This window comes from Centrocercus urophasianus, unplaced genomic scaffold (genome assembly GCF_019232065.1).
Source record: "Centrocercus urophasianus isolate 14NV4802_14NV808 unplaced genomic scaffold, USGS_Curo_1.0 seq_15, whole genome shotgun sequence".
Classification (NCBI taxonomy): domain Eukaryota; kingdom Metazoa; phylum Chordata; class Aves; order Galliformes; family Phasianidae; genus Centrocercus; species Centrocercus urophasianus.
In genome coordinates this window covers 111014-127937 of record NW_024884697.1, presented here as the reverse complement: position 1 = coordinate 127937, position 16924 = coordinate 111014, and the positions used below count along the sequence as shown (strand labels likewise).

The following is a 16924-nucleotide window of genomic DNA, read 5'->3' as shown; positions in this document are numbered from 1 at the left end:
CATTAATAAGTCTTCCTGGGTTATATTTATTTTTCAGCCATCACAATAGCAATGGTACCAGCAGGATGGTGACCCTGTCAATCAGAGGGTGGCTTATGCTGCCTGCCTGAAGATAACACCTTGGCTTGTTGTCCCAGAGGCCACATCATACACAGATCAAAACTGAAACCAGTTTAGGTAGAGGCGTGATCTTGGCCTTCAGCCTGGAGCCATGAGCAATGTTTGTTGAAGACTTCCACGTCCTGTTGACTTCCACTGTTATTTGTGGAATGGCAGCTATTTTGTTGGCTCTCCTTTTGCTTTTGAAGCAGTGACTCCGGGAAGACTTTCTGCTTATCAAAACTGCAGGTAACTTTGCTCAAAACTTGAAAGTTTGAATACAACTGCAAAGCTCTTGCAGACACAGGACCATAGACCCCCAGCATTCCCTTCCATCTCTTTTCCAACCATCCCATGGCATTTGGGGCTTGTAGGAAACCTTGGTTTATCATGTGTCTTCACAGAAAAGTGACAGTCCAAAGCAGTGAAACAAACACGAGGACAAGTGAGGAAAGAACACATTGGGTTGGCTTTCCAGCTGGCTGATGAAGCCCTTTTTGCCTTCCACCTGAGCCAGATGGGTGATGATCCCCCACTTTGCCTTCACCCTTTGCCTCTAGAGGATGGCAGTGCTCATTTAGAGTTTTCAGTGGGTTGCTGCAGCTGCAGCTCTGTATTCAACCATGAGCCACCCATCCTCGTTGTTCAAAGCCAACTTCTACCCATGCAGAGTTTTGGTGTTCACTATACCCATCAGTGAGGAGCTGCAGTCATGGAATGTCTCCTTTCCTCTGGTTCAGTCCTACCTGGAAGACCACCAGCAAGCCCTGGCTGTTACAGGGATGCATTTCACTCCAAACCAGCTCCTGTCTGTCCCAGCATTCCCACTATCCTCCCCATCATTGTGGCTGGCAAGACACCCAACTAAAGAATCAGCCACTCTGTGCGTATTTTTACATTATAATATATACCCTTTATGTATAAAACATCAGTACAAAACCTCCAGTTTGTAGCAAGGGGGGAGGGAAATTAGTGGATAACAACAGATATCATTGCCATGTCCTTGTCTTCAGGCTTTGGTAGTGCTTGTAGCAAATCACTCCCATGTGCAGTCCCCTGCGAGCAGCTGGCATCAGTGCTGAAATTGCCCCCAAAGATCCCTGAGTGTGGACGAGGGGATGACCTCTGAACTGGTGATAGAGCTGAAGCCCTTTGCTGTGGTTGTTGGTTCATGACTGAATGGCTGGAAGAGAGCAGGGAGGGAGTCAAGGTACAATGAGGGGATACTCACCCGGCTCTCTGTTGACCCTAAGCAGTGCTGCTTTCTGTGTTTGGGGGGCACTTTGGGGTTAAAGCACCTCTAAGGATGGGGCTGGTGTCCAGCAGGCCTTGCTCCTAGCCAGGGAATGGTTTTACTTACACAGCCTGCCTTCAGCCCCAGCACCCAAACTTCATCCTCCGTCCCACAAATGTCCTTTACTAGGGCAAGCAGCCTGGACCACATTGACCATGGCCTCCCAATCTGCAAGAGGATGGGCACCATCTATGGGCTCAGGCCACCCATGGGTGCCGTATTAATGGCCTTGCTCTGTCCCTTGCATCCCAGATTGGTAACTTTTCCAGCCCTGCTTTGTGCTTGGGTGCTTAGCCTAATTTTGGCTCCCATTTAGGATTTGCATTGAGTTCACGCCAACTTGAGTTGCTCGTTGAGCCAAACAATAGGATAACCACTCACCTCTTGGCACTGGAGTGATCCCATCCACTTGTTCAGGCTGAGAAGAGCAGCTACATGTCCCTGGAGTGAAGATGCTCCGTTCGAAGGCCAGCTGGGGATGTGGGGACATGCCTCATGCCACTGCCACTTGGGGAAGCACCGAGCTTCGAGCATCCTCCTGGCTAGCCGGGCTGGTAGGTACACCAACGTGCTCTGTGCTGGTGCTCAGCCCATGGGGATGTCACCAGGTGGCAATATCTCATCGTTCTCTGCTGTGGTATTGGGAGCCACCATGGGGATGGCCGTCACCGCCACCACGTAGCTCTGCTGCGCGTGCCTAGAGATGGGAGAGAAGTGTCAGCAGTGCCCACAGGGTCTTTCACAGCTTTCAGGAAAGCAGTGGGTCTTGTGGATGGGCAACACGGTGCTCAACAAACCTACATTTTCATCCTCCAGTAGCAGAATCCTGCAACACCAACAACAAGCAGAATTGAGACCCCTAAAGGAGAAACAAGGCAGATGATGAGCATCTTCCAATGGTTGGCCAAGGGAACAGCTCCACAAACAGTCAAAACTACACTACAACAACTCTTACAGTGCATTTTCAAGGTATCCTCTTTGCCAAGGGAAGAAATCAGGGTGCTGCATGCTGCCCCTCTTGGAAACATTGCCCTCAATTATGGCATAAACCTCACACAGCCCTTGTTGGTTTTTTTTTAGGGTAAAAAAAAAACCAAAGCAGCTTGTTCTTACCATCAACCCAGCAATGCTTACCGATGGAAGAGACCACAGTCTGGGTGGAAACTGGCAAAAAAAAAAAAAAGTAGAGATTTCAGCTGCAGAGCTAGGGAAGCCTGAGAAATGAGAACTATCAGGGAGGATCTTATTTAAAAGGTTGGTGAGAAGGGAAAAATTGTATTGAAAAAGAGAAAGGGCCCTTGGCTGTGGAAACACAGTGGGTTATCTGCTCACGTGTAGCATGGTCTATGGGGATGGTGGGCAGTGGGGTTGTCCCCAGTGCTGTCCCCTCTCCTGGTGTAGGCATCTCTGGTGGTTCAGGCACTGCTGGTGGCACAGATGTCTCTGGTGATGGCACAGGCAGTGCTGCTGAAGTGGTGTTGGTTCCTGCAGGGCGAAATGTTGCAAAACCATTTAATTTAGGGCACTGGTCACTATGCAGTGTTTTAATTTGGACGTGGCAAGGGTTGATGCATCTCAATCACTTTGAAATGGGATAATTCCCTGTAGTCGAGAAGAGGGCAGATGTGGCAGTTAGGGACATGGTTTAGTGGGCACGGTGGGGTTGGGTTGGTTGTTGGGCCTGATGATGTTGGAGCCCTTTTTCCAAGCGCAATGATTCTGTGATTCTATTGAGGGACAGCTTAGTGGTCATGGTGGGGTTGGGTTGGAGATTGGACTCGATGATACTGCAGGTCTTTTCTAACCTTAATGGCTGTGATTCTATTCAGGGGCATGGCGTAGTGGGCATGGTGGTGATGGGTTGATGGTCTGGATGATCTTAGAGGTGTTTTCCAACCTTAGTGATTCTACAGTTCTATGACTCTCTGATTCTATTTTGCTTCCCACACCGCAATAGTTGAGTTTTTGCCACATTCATCTCTTCCTCACCTCTTTGGCTTGTCCTCACTGTCGGGAGCTCAGGGCTTGGGGTTTGCAGAGGTAGAGCCGGATCCCCTTTGGGTAAACACAACAAAGACACCATCAGCAGCAGCAATACCACCCTTAGTCCTCCTTCAGCCCATCCCAATGCGTCCCATCTCTGGAGGCACGACCACTTACGAATGCACTGCAGCTCAGTGGATGTCCAGACAGGCTTGCCATGATGGAGGACGCACTGGATGAGGGTGGAGGTGCCAGCTTTGCGTTTGTAGCCCAGCTTGCAGGTGTAACGCAGGCTGGTGTGGAGCAGCTCCGTGTCGCCCGCGTCGATGATCGCATTGGCCACTTCCTTGGGACGGCCGCATCGCACCGCTGTGGATGGGACAAATGGAAAGGGAGATGACAACAGGAATGTCAGAGCTGCCTGGATTTTGAGTGGTCCCACGTGGAGCCAGGAGTTGGACTCCTCGTGGGTCCCTACTGGTTCTATGATTCTTTGGTTCTATGATGTGTGGGTTCTCAAGGAGCAGGAGTTGGGGCTGCAGTTGTGGCCATCCCATGGAGAGGGGAATGATAGGGGGAGGAGCTTCAATGGGGATAGAAGCTCAATAGGGATGAAAGCATGATGGTAATGAGGAAAGGAACATGATAGCAATAATGACAGGGATGGAAGCATGGCGGGGGCTGGAGACACTTTTGGGCATTCCCACCTGCTCCCAGACATTCTCCAACCCACCAGTATACAGCATCCCACCAACAGCAGCACCACGATGCTATGACATGGGCTGGCAATGGTGCCAAGGAGCAGACACTGAGCCAGGAGATGGGAGAAACCAAAGGATAAGGCCAGCTGCTGCCACATGAGTATCCCACACCCTTCCCAAAGGCAGGAAATCCCAGAATGCGTGAGATAAAACCACAGTTAGACAATGCAGAATCCCCTCTCTGGGAACTGATGCACAACCACCACTAGACACCATAGAATCCCAGATATGGGAATGCACAACGGCTGTTAAACATTGGAGAATCCCATCAGTGGAGACTCACAACCATTAGACACTGAAGAATCCCCTCTTTGGGGATGCATAGCCACAATTAGCCCACAGTGGTGCTTTCTGCCCCAAATCATGATCCTGATTGAATCACCACTGCTGGGAATGTCGTTTAAAGGGCAGGGCAGGAGCACAGTGCCTTTAGGGAATGCTCTTCTGTGCTTGATTTACTACAAAACATGCTCATTTTCCATCACATTGCAGATTTGGCAGCAAAAAAGAAGGAGCATTAAGCTATCCTAGAGATTTTTTGGCGGGCAGCTCTATTTCCTGCACTTCCACAAAAGTTTACCAAGCCTCATTGAAAGATCCGGGGCGTCTGTGTAGGAAACACACAGTGCAAAATCCCATTGTGGTACATGTCCTGGGGATTCATATGAGGAAATACCACTGAGATGAATCTCCTGGCAGTCCATATGATAAACGTGCAGCACAAAATCCCATTCAGATGCCTTTCCTGGATGTCTCTATGGGGAAATCCCATTGAGATGCATTTCCCGAGGGTCCTTATGGGTCCATCGTGTGGGTCAACAGTGCAGCATCCAGATCCTATGGGTCCTTATGGGATCATGGTGCAGCACCTGGATCCTGTGTGTCCTTATGGATTCATGGTGCAGCATCCAGACCCTATGGGTCCTTATGGGTCTGTGTGTGCAGCATCCAGATCCTATGGGTCCTTATGGGTCTGTGTGTGCAGCACTCAGATCCCATGGGTCCTTATAGGTTTGTGTGTGCAGCACTCAGATCCTATGGGTTCTAATGGGTCCGTGGTGCAGCACTGAGATCCTGAAATCACCCCCAGCTTCCACGGATGCTGCTGGGGGAGTGTTACAGGCACTCAGTGGGGGACAATTGAGGTACACTGTGGGCACCCCATGGACACCACGAGGGGATCCTGGTCATGAGTGGGTGCTGCGTGGGCACCAAGAGGGAAACCTGGAGTATCTGTGTGCAGCACAGCCACGCGGAGAGCCCTGTGATCCACCCCAGCGCGCAGCGTGTGTCCCCACTCCAATACCCACGAGTAAATCGCGAACACCCGTAGGAGCACGAGTGAGACGCGCGCACTCCCAGCAGCAAGCCGAGAGCCCTCGCACCGCTCTGCTTACCTCTGTCCGAGGCGCTATTGGGCAGAAACAGGGCGAGAGCAGCGCAGAGCAGCAGCAGCCGATCCATGGGCGGTGGTCTCGGGCCGGGCGGGGGGGCTCAGCGCTCCCCGAGCGGTTCCACGCCGACGCCCCTCCGCGATCCGCCGCCGCCGCCGCCGCCGGCCATGGCCTCGCTCTTTCTTCCCTCTTTCGCTTTCGGTTTCAGCACGGGGTGATCGGTGGGGACACGTCGACCAATAGGGAATGGAGAGGGATGGGGCTGGGGGAGGAGGGGAAGGAGGAGGATAGTGGGGGTGTGAGGGATGCGAACGGGATGCGGGACTCCAAAGAGGTGCGGTAGCCAAGTACCCAAAGAAGGACCCAAAGAGGGTCCCAAAAGGGCGAGGATGTAAAACTCGGGCGATGCAATACCCAAAGAGGGAATGTAATACTCGAAGTGGAGATGCTGTATCCAAAGTGGGGAGGATGCCAAACTCAAAGGATGCAGTACCCAAAAAGAGGATGTGACACCCAAAAGGGGGATGCAGTACTTGAGGAGGGACGCAGTACCCAAAGTGGAGAAAGATACAGTATCCAAAGAGGGATGCAATACTGGAGGGAGATGCATTACTCCCAGAGGATGCAATAGTGTGTTACGTGAGGAGGATGTGATATCCTAAGTGGGGATATAATAGAAAAAGAGAGAGAAGGGATGTCATTCTGATGGGAAATTCATTATAACCCACGTCATCAGGAATGTTGTTTGGAAGAGGGAAGAGTTTCACATTCACCTGGGACAAAAGACAGCATGAAGACCTCTAGCACAAGAAGTGAATGTCTTGCCTAAATCTAAAATCTAGACCAGGCAAGATGGGTTCAAATGGATTGAGGTATCAGGAGATGCATTACCTCAGAGGAAATGTAATACTGGGATGGATGGGATACCCAAGGAGGAGATGATGTAGTACCCAGGATGGAATGTGGTGGTTGGGGTGGAATGCAGTACCTGGGGTGGGACGCAGAACTTGGAGTAGGATGCAGTATCACTGTGATGCAGCATCTGGAGGGGATGCAGTTCTTAGTAGGGAACAATGAAGTCTTTAGCCTGGGGACGGGCTGCCCAATGGAGATGTGGTACTATGGGGCAATGCAGTCACTCCCCCCCCCCCTTGCTCCCCCCAGGTGCCCCTGGTTGGATCCAATGCTAAAAGCTTCTTTGTGCTCTGGTTGCGTAACTTTCACACCAAACTCTCAACAAAAACTCTCTTTTGTTGGGTTGCGTTGGGTCAGGGGGGTGAATTGCATTGGGTTGCATTGAGCTGGGCTGGATTGTGCTGGGTTGGGTTGGGTTGGGTGGAAGACCTCATGGATGCAGATATCAGAGGCCTTCAGTGCTGGAGTTTGCTGATGCCAAACTGGAAACGAAGCCATGATCCAAGGCCCTGGAAGATGCCTGTACAATAAATCCTCCCCAAACAACCTCGTGGCTCCATGCTCTGTGTGCCTCCAGGTCCTTTTCCATTGACCACAACTCATTCTGTCTTGATGGGTGAATACTGGTGAATAGCTTTACTACAGCCAAAGGGAAGGATATAACTTCCCATGTCCAACCAGAAATCCTTCATGGGAAGCAGTTAAATTATTACCATTCTATGACCTCTATGGTGGAACAGTACTGCGCTGGTAACCGTTTGATCAATCATTAAACCCTTCCAAACACATTTCACAAAGAGCAAGACTGGAAACGTTGAGAATTGGTTGTATGCAGCCAAGATTTGTTAGCAGAAATATTCAGGATCCTGCAGATCAAAGCGCTGCACCAATTGCATGCAAATTAAGTGAGATCTCACATTCCTAAAGCTCCATATTTAAAGGCACTCCACTGTGGATTGAACACAGTCTTCAATCTGTGAACTCTGGACAGGTGAGGATTTTTCATGAGTGTTACAAGGAACAATCAGTGGGTTAGAGTTCACCAGCAATAAACAGTTGAGGGCAACAACACCAGGATTTGGTATGGGAGGTCCCTGGGGTTTGAGAAGTTTCCACTCTTCTTCTTCAAGCACTCATTCAAAAAAAACCCTCAAAAGCACAATGTTTTTTCACTACTGATCCCAAAGGGATTTTTTGGCAATCCCTGTAAAAATAAACCATGTAGCTACGAAAATTTTATTGGATAATGTAAACAACACGTAAGTTTATGTTAGCAAAGCTGGAAAAATGTGTTTCTTGGGAATGCCTTATTTCCCATAGGAGGATTTTCTACAAAAATCAGAGCTATCAGGGGCCACAATTTTGGGCATCAACCCACTGAACCCTTCCATAAAGAAGCTCTTTGTGTGCTGAGCTCAGTGCATGGCATCAAAGGATCCTTCTCATTTTGCCCTACCCACCAGGACAATAATGTGACCTAGAGCATCCCTAACCATGGGATATGGAGATGACCTGGGACTGAGCTCGAATTTTGTATTTTCAAAGGCTTTCACCACCCCTACAAACATAAGGGCTGTCTTTCATAGCATCTGAAAAATAATTTTTGGGCTTTTTTGCCTTTGGGGGAGGATGGATATAAATAGCTGATGAGCTTTTGCCTCATCCAGTGACTCTATTGTATTTTGCAGCTGATGTTTGTTTGTTCCACCTTGGATGGAGGAAGATTGCACTGTTGACTACGACTCTTACGCTGAAGATTTTGGAGTAAGAAAAGCTGGATTCAGAACAGGACTTGTGTTGCATCCATGATTCCATGTCTTTGGAGGCACAATGCTTGTTCCAAGATGCAGAGCAGCAGACTTTTGTTTGGGTAAAAATATTCCACTGGGTGTATTTCCCAGCTAAAATCAACCCAAATTGTTGTTTACGAAGGGACAATAAATCTGTTCTTGCTGTTTTTGGGGTGTTCATCCAGGAACTATTTCATTTCTTAAGAATGTTGAGCTGCGTGTTCCTGCACTAAGTGCGTATCACCAGTGGGGATGTGAGATCATCTTTAAGCATTACTACCTCTGAGGAATATTTGAGGTCATTAATGGGGAATAGCTGGGTGGATGGCTTATCCAGAAGTACTAAGTACCAAAGATTTCTAGAAACCATTTGTACAGATCAGATTGGCACACCAGGCTCATTTCCCATCAAACTGATTTAATTTTATCTTATCTCATTGCAGCATATGGCCTCTCTCTCCCAAAGCAGTGACACCTGAAAAGAAATTACAGTAAGCCATTTCAAATACATATATTACATTATTTCCTTATCAAGGAAGTAATTACAATGTTTATAATCTTGCCATATGGCACGACAGTACTACTGAGCCTCTCTAATGGAAGAAGGAGCTGATTTTCTGGTGCCACGATGGCAATTAGTCACGCTGTGGTTACACCCAATTAAGGCTGCAAATGTTTAATGCAAGCGTGGGGTTTGGAGGGGCAGAAGTCAGTGTGACCCACAGCTGTGAGATGGTGCTAAATGGAGTTGACCTGACGGCTCTTCCACCCAGGTGTGTATAAATGCAAAATACCTTATGCTATGGGTGCTACAAGTGAGTTAATGAGCTAAATTTGATGATGATGATGGAGAAGAAGGGAAGGAGGGTGGTTGTACTGCTGCTGCTGCTGATGATGATGATGAAGAAGAAGAAAAAAAGAAGAAAAGGAGGAAGAGGGTGATGATGAAGATGATGATGATGAAGAGGAGAAGGGGGGGTGGCATTAATGGTGATGAAGATGATGGAGAAGAAAAGGAGGATGGTGATGGTAGTGATGATGAAGATGATGAGTATGAAGGAAGGGAAGAGAAGGAGGAGAGTGGTTGTGACTGTGATGATGAAGGAGGATAGAGAGGAAGAAAAGGAGGACTGTGGTGGTGATGAGGAGGAGGAAGAGGAAGGTGATGGTTATGATGGTGATGTGGGGGAGTAAGAGGAGCAGAAAGAGCAAAAGAAAAATGGAGCTGATGAGGAGGAGCTGAAGGATGGTGACGGTGGTGGCAGAGATGAGGAGGAAGAGGAGAACGGTGGAATCATAGAAGCACGTTGAGGAGGAGGAGAAAGAAGGAGGAAAAGGAGAAAGAAGAAGCCAACAATGATGACAACACAGTGTTTAGCACCGGAGAAAGACCGTTTTCTGCTAGGAACTAAAATACACCGCATGAAACCCACAGTCATTTGCTATAGGATTTATGCATTTATGTTGATTCCTCTTAACAACTTGACATTTCTGGCTGAATGTTGGCAGAATTCACATAAAAGGCTTTCACTGCCCAGAGGAATACCCCAACAGAGCCAAGCAGAAGGGTGTGAGCCTCTTACATTGCAGGAAAGCATCCTACCTTTCCCAAGGCTGCTCCTGAGCTGGATGAGAGGAATTGCTCCATGTTGGAGTTCAGCATGACTTTACCATCGAGGAATCCAGGAGATGAGGAAGACCTGGGGCTGCATGGCTCAGTGGGGATCTCCGCTGTGATTTTTTGGAAATTCACTTTTGTTTCCAATTTCCCAACTTAGACTGGGAAAGTACCAGCGAGACCACAAACGGCGTTTGTATCTCAGAGTACTTTGGGTTTTATCCTCTGGGATTCCTGGAATTCTCTGTTTCTGAGGTTATTATAAGTGTCACAACCTCTTCTCAAAGAAAACACATGTTTTGGTCACAAGACTTGAGTTTGTGCCGCTACGCCACAACCCTGGGAGGAATTCACGATTTACAACGGAACAACCAACCACAATCCCATTGAATTGTCTGAGTCTGGATGATCTGATTGGTCTTTCCAGCTTTTATGACTCTATGGTGAAAGATAAGGCTGTAACACTTCAGCTGGAGGCTTGCACAAGCTCCATAAGCTGTCAAAAGAAAGAGCTCCTTACAGAGCCGGAGCTTGTGGAACACTCCGATTTTGCTATTTAGACATGGTTACTCAACACCCTATTTTTGGAGCTCAGACTTTAATCCAACTATTACATTTCATTTCTCAGGTGTATTTTTAGTCTTTCTGCATCGTGCCATCCAGGATTAAGCAAATGTCAGTGCTCCTCAAAACTAGTGAGCAGCCACAACCTCATGGGTTGTGTTCTGTGTGTAACGTGATATACAAGTATTGCTATGTGAGCTAGTGCAAAACTAGGGGTAAAAAGGGATTTAATAAGAAGACAGACTGCACTGACCGTGTCTTTTTTAGTACCTTTAACAGAGGAATGCTGTCCCAAGATTTAACTGAAGAACACGAACTGAAATCACCCTCCTGCTCCACAGGAACAAAGTATTTGGAGGATGGACTTTGGCTTGAGACAGCAAAATCATATTAATTAAGTTCAGATTTGAAGTTCAGGGTTTCAGAAAACAAATGTCAATTCCTGAAGATAGCAGATAAGTCCCAGTCTAGACTCCCTTTTTTTTTTGTGGACCTGCACTTGGAGATGTGGCACTGAGGGACACGGTTTATTGGGATGGGTCGGGGACGGACTTGATGATCTTAGTGGTCTTTTCCAACCTCAGTGATTCTGTGTTTCTATCATTATTTCTGTGTTCTTTTGGGATTAATTCCATGCACAACATTGAATGCTTCAACATTCCTTCTTTGGATTTAGCCATACCCAGCAAAAATTGCTTTATGGAATATCCCAAGTTGGAAGAATCAAGTCCAACTTCCTTTACAGCTCATTCACAAAGAAAAAGCAGAAGGCTGAAGTGGCCCCAAAGAACAAAGATTCCTTCTTGTTCTGCATGTTCACGCTGCTCAGAAGTATTATTGTGACACATTTGGTCTGTGCAGCCACCACTTGATTTCCCCCAACGTATATACAGCCACATGAAAATAACTGCAGCTCCAGGGGTTTGTATAAGTATATCATATGGAAGCAACAATCCAAACTTTCTGCTGAAGGAACGCATCTGGTTCTTGATTTGCCTTTGCTGGGCTGTGTGCAAAAGTAGAATCAGAAGTATTCTAAGTGTATTCTCTCTGCATTCATTACGTGACTGAAAAGCAAAATGTGGTGGCACATAACCCTAACCCTAACCCATCATCATATTATCCAGATGATGCAGACTCAAGGGAATGAGAGGTTAGCAACTCTGAATGCTCAGACAGAAGGAAAAACTGAGAAAATAATCCAGACAGGCAGACATGTTTCCAAAAGTCAGGTCATCATGTTTCTTGTGCATCATAGACTCATAGAATGGCTTGGGTTGGAAGGGACCTCATCCCAAGGAATCAGAAGCAACACAGCACTTCAGAATTGATACATGGCATTTTCTGGGATATCCAGCCAGACAAACACGTACGTGACACAGCTCCAACAGCCCCAGCTGAAGACTAACAGCTCAAGCTGGTCCTTTTCAAACAGATTCACAGATGTTCTCCCTCCAGCTGGTTAATTGGGTCATAGGATTACGAAATTAAGCTCTGTGGTCCTGCTGTGCTAATTAGGGCAGCTGTAGTGCATTATGCTTAGCTCTTCTGGCTGCGTCCCAGATGACTCCACGTGTCACTATGACACTGTGTTGGAAGGAACACCTCTGATGGAGAAGTTCAGAAACCATTTTCTTCCCTCTGTTTCTGCTTGCTCTTTAGAGCAGCACTCTAAAAAAAAAAGAAATACAGGGAACCACAAACAATAAGAAAAGTGGTTTTGATGTAAGAGCGTACAGAAAGATCACTGAGGTGTTGGAAGGGAACTGCAGCACATTGGAGGACAGGAGATCTGCTCCTGGGGGGCTGAGATGGTGCAGTGGTCAAAGGAGAACAGTGGAAAGGTCTAAAAGAGAGTTTAGTCATGGGGTTGGGAAGATTTCATAGTCGTAGAATGGTTGGGTTGGGAGGGTCCTTAAAGATCATAGAACAATAGAATGGTTGGGTTGGAAGGGTCCTTAAAGATCATAGAACAATAGAATGGTTGGGTTGGAAGGGTCCTTAAAGATCATAGAACAATAGAATGGTTGGGTTGGAAAGGTCCTTAAAGATCATAGAATAATAGAATGGTTGGGTTGGAAGGGTCCTTAAAGATCATAGAACAGTAGAATGGTTGGGTTGGAAGGGTCCTTAAAGATCATAGAACAATAGAATGGTTGGGTTGGAAGGGTCCTTAAAGATCATAGAACAATAGAATGGTTGGGTTGGAAAGGTCCTTAAAGATCATAGAACAATAGAATGGTTGGGTTGGAAGGGTCCTTAAAGATCATCTAATTCCATCCCCCCCACCATGGGCAGTCAACTCAAGAAAAGGAGTGATGGTGGCTATGGAGAAAGGCAAGAAGAAGAAAAATCTGAACACAGAAGCAGTAAAGTTGGGTGAAAATTCATTTCTTTTCACAGCAGAGAAGCTGCTGGTGGTGGTGATGGCAAAAGAAAGGGGAGAAGGTTGGAAGTAGTTAGGAAGTAGTGCTGATAATGGAGCAGTGCCTAGCTCTGAGTTAACAATTGCTGAATCACAGCCTTGGGAGAATGAAAATAAATGAATAAAGGACTGTTTTCATCTGAACATCTTCCGAATGTAATTTCTTTTAAATATGGGCTGAGAAATGGGAGTGCTCCTCATGTGTGCTGTAGATGCGTGTCATTCAATATGAGGTCTGGCACAATGATTACAACCATTTATTTGTCATGCATACATCAATTGCCCCATGAAACTATATTCTCCTTTCCACTATAAATGAAGCCCAGACAAGATGCCTTATTGTAAGGCACCCAACGTTCAGGAAGATTAATTCTGCCCTGCAATCAGCAGCCATCCACAGGCCTCATCTGCATTTGCTATAGATGCCAAATGATGGCACATTATTGATAATGTTCCATATTTACCCACCTTAATTAATGCTGTGGGCAGAAGCCCCAGCACTGGAGCTGTGACAGGTGACACAGAGACGTTGTTTGCTCTGTGGTTACTGCGTGGCCCTGGACATAGCCTCTGTAGTGGCAGTGGTGGTGGAACAGAAAAGGAATGGAATAGAAATGGAAATAGGAATAAAGTAGAAACAGGAATGGAATATGAATAGGAGTGGAATAGGAATGAAAAAGAAATATGAATAGGAATGGAATGGGAATAAAAATAGGGATGGAATAAGGATGAAATGAAGTAGGGATGGAATAGGATTGGAATGGGAATTGAATTGGGAATAGGAATGCAATGGAATAGAATGGGAGTAGGAATGGGAATAGGAATGGAATGGAACATGAATGGAATGGGAATAGGAACGGAATGGAAGAGGAATGGGAATAGAAATGGAATGGAAAGGAATAGGAATGGAACGGAACAGAATGGGAGTGGAATAGGAATGGAATGAAATGAAATGGGAGTGGAATAGGAATGGAATGGAATGGAATGGAATGGAACGGGAGTGGAAAAGGGATGGAATGGAATAGAATGGAATGGAATGGGAATGGGAATAGAAGTGGAATGGAACGGAATGGGAATGGAATGGAATGGAACGGAACGGAACAGAAAGAATAGAATAGAATAGAATAGAATAGAATAGAACAGAACAGAACAGAACAGAACAGAACAGAACAGAACAGGCGTAGGAGTAGAGTAGTTCAGTTAGAAAAGATCTACAAAGATCACTGAGTTCAACTGCCTGACCATTTCAGACCTGATCAAAATCTAAAGCATACCACTGAGGGCATTAGCCAAACGTCTCTTGAATGCTGATGGCATGAGGCATCAATCACCTCACTAGGAGGCTGTTTCAGTGTTTGATCATCCTCATGGTAAAAAAATCTCCCCACTTTTGGCCAGACGGCCATGCATCCCAAATTCAGGTTCCTTCCTTCTGAACTGCTCTCCACCCACTCCTCTCCATGTCTGGCATTGCTCTATCCCAGCCGCAGCACCTGGCATTGAACTTCATGCAGTTGGTGATTACTCAACGTGGTGCCTACAGCTTGGCTGCAGGTACTGGGGGCAACATATCAGTTCCTCCCCACTGACACGTAGCCACGCTTCTTTCCCATATCCAGGAGGGGAGAAAAACCCTTGGGGCCAATTGTCTTTCTCATAAAAAGTTCTATCTTCCTTTGAACTTGTGCCAGGCTGGAAAACAGCTGCAATGTGGAATAAAAGGAGTTTAGCAAAACGCCAGCTCTGCATTTCTCATCCAGATCAAACAATTGAAGATGCGTGTTGTTTAGTGAGGTTTTATTAACTTCCAAACTGCCTAAGGGGGCTCAAATGATAAGAGCTGACTGGTTTTTTAAAGGTAGCAAGCTCTTTCTTCCATCTGGCAAAAGAAATGTAAGCAGGGCTGAGGTTTCTGATGGAACAAATTTTCTGAATACTTTAGTGGTTACAGAAATCAGAGTTTGAGATTCTTCGCCATGCTGTTTGTTTTATAGCAATAGCAATCATTCTTCGTACTTAATAAACACAATTAAATTGTCTCAAGTGGAGCTACCAAGGGTGGCCTGAAAAGAGGAAAATAAAGCATGGGAAAGGAAAAGCAGATAACTAAGTCTGTGGTAATGGTGAGCATTTCTAGATTGCTTTCTTCTTATGCCTTTTGCAATTCTGGGGGGAGGGGAGGGACAACAAACCAACTCATCCATCGCTGCCATCTCCTCACTCTGCTATTGGAAAACAATTAGATTTGAACTTATTACCTGGGCATTTTCCAGGAAAAAGGCAGTATTGTCAGAAGTTGGTTCTACCGCCAATGGGGGAGTTGAGTTTGGACATGTCAGAAATGGCCACTTCACTCTTTGTTTCTTGTCTAAAGCTTCCTAACCTTCTGGCTCAGAAATGGCTGCACCTCAGCAACCAAAGGTTGCTAAAAGGAACTACGGGTAGGTAAGAATATCAGTGCACTATTGAAAAAGAACCTTGATAATGTCTTTTTTGTGAAAAATCCAATGCGAAGGTAAACAGACAGCACTACAAGCAGAAGTCAAGAAACTGTGATGAAATACATATCTTATTCATGAACTATGTTGGTAAAATGTGAAGAAAAGTTCAACTTTAAGAAGAGAATTGTTCACAGATGTTTTCCACAGGGAATCATCTGAAGCAAGCAGCTAGGAAAGGGAAGAGGACGTGAGTTTTGGAATGCTCCTCACTTAAACTGTATTAAACACGACAAGAAACTGTGCCCACAGCTTAAGATTCTGTAGGGTCTGAGTCTGAGACACTTCAGTGATTCTGATAGGAAAAGACATTCCCAACACGTCTTTGCTGTTTGCTTTTGCCTTTGTGCTATCACCTTGGTTGTGCAACTCAGTTGGCTATTACCAAGTTGGCTAGCCAAGTGCAGAGAACATGGAAAAAACCACATGCAGGTTTAAAACAAACAAAAAACAAAACTAAAACAAGCAAGCAAACAGGTCCATTCCAGTCCTATTCCATTGCAACCTTGTTATGTTCCATTCCTATTCATATTCCATTCCAATTCAACTGTCATTTGTATTCCTTTCCTATTCTATTCTGTTCTTATTCCATTCCTATTTCATTGCCTAAGGAATGATGTCAAAATATCCCAGAGCCTTTACTTCTGTCACAGCTAGTAGCACATCATGCTATCATATCCCTGCACTTCTTGACTGCAAAACAGGGATAACAAGGAAGTTTAGAGGCTGAGGAAAGGCATTCAGTGGATGTCTGTACCTCCAGGTGGGATGCTTGGTCCATGTGCAACATCTCCATCCCTCTCCCCCTTTCACCTTCTACTTAATAAAGAAGAAACCTGGATGACCATCTGAGACAAGACATGTAATTTTTATCTAGCTGAGGTTGGGGGAGATTAATTCTAGCCTCAGATCTTAGTGTTTCAGCAAATACACTCAATGAGCAAATGTGAAACACGACTTTGGAAGGAAAATATTTGGCTCATGAGCAGCGTTAACCTGAGAATCAGCAGAAATCCCCTGCTCCCATCTACTCACATAGCAGCAGGGCCCTAAGGGTTTGCTCACTCATCAATTTCAGCATTTGGCACCTGACTACTCCAAAAAGCACCTGCAATCATGCTCATTAATGCCTTTATCTCTTGCCATTTTAGTCTACTAAAGCAATATAGCAAACAAGAGAACGGGCAGATAAAGGGAGGGGAGCACTCAGGTGGTTTGGGCAGTTAACAGCTGAAGTAAACAGGAGCCAGTTTTGCAACTAGACCCAGAGTGTGTCCAAAGAACACAGTTGAGACTGAACCAACATTCAGTTTGGCTAAGAAACTGTATTACTTTCCTTTCTCTTTTCCTTCCGATTTTCTTTTAATTTACTTTTTCCTTTCCTTTCTCCTTTGTTTTCTTTCCATTTTCTTTTCCTTTCTCCTTCCCTTTCTCCTTTTCTCTTCCCTTTCTCCTTCTCTTCCCTTTCCTTTCTCCCTCTCTTTCTCCTTTCTTCTTTCCTCCTATTTCTCTTTCTCCTTCCCTTTCTCCTTTTTGTTTCCTTTCTCCTCCTTTTTTCTCCTTTCTTTCTCCTTTCCTTCCTC

The 16924-nt window shown here is 46.0% G+C and overlaps 1 protein-coding gene across 1 annotated transcript; it reads right to left on the bottom strand.

The window, feature by feature from the left end:
* Window positions 1-987: 987 nt before the first annotated feature.
* LOC122159152 (interleukin-15 receptor subunit alpha-like) lies at window positions 988-5616 on the bottom strand. Its single transcript, XM_042816390.1, has 8 exons — window positions 5535-5616; window positions 3554-3745; window positions 3383-3448; window positions 2726-2878; window positions 2528-2557; window positions 2195-2252; window positions 1775-2090; window positions 988-1282 (listed from the first exon to the last, which is right to left on the bottom strand). Exons 1-7 carry the CDS (start codon window positions 5599-5601, stop codon window positions 1979-1981), a joined length of 678 nt encoding a protein of 225 aa, XP_042672324.1. The 5' UTR covers window positions 5602-5616; the 3' UTR covers window positions 988-1282; window positions 1775-1978.
* Window positions 5617-16924: the final 11308 nt, after the last annotated feature.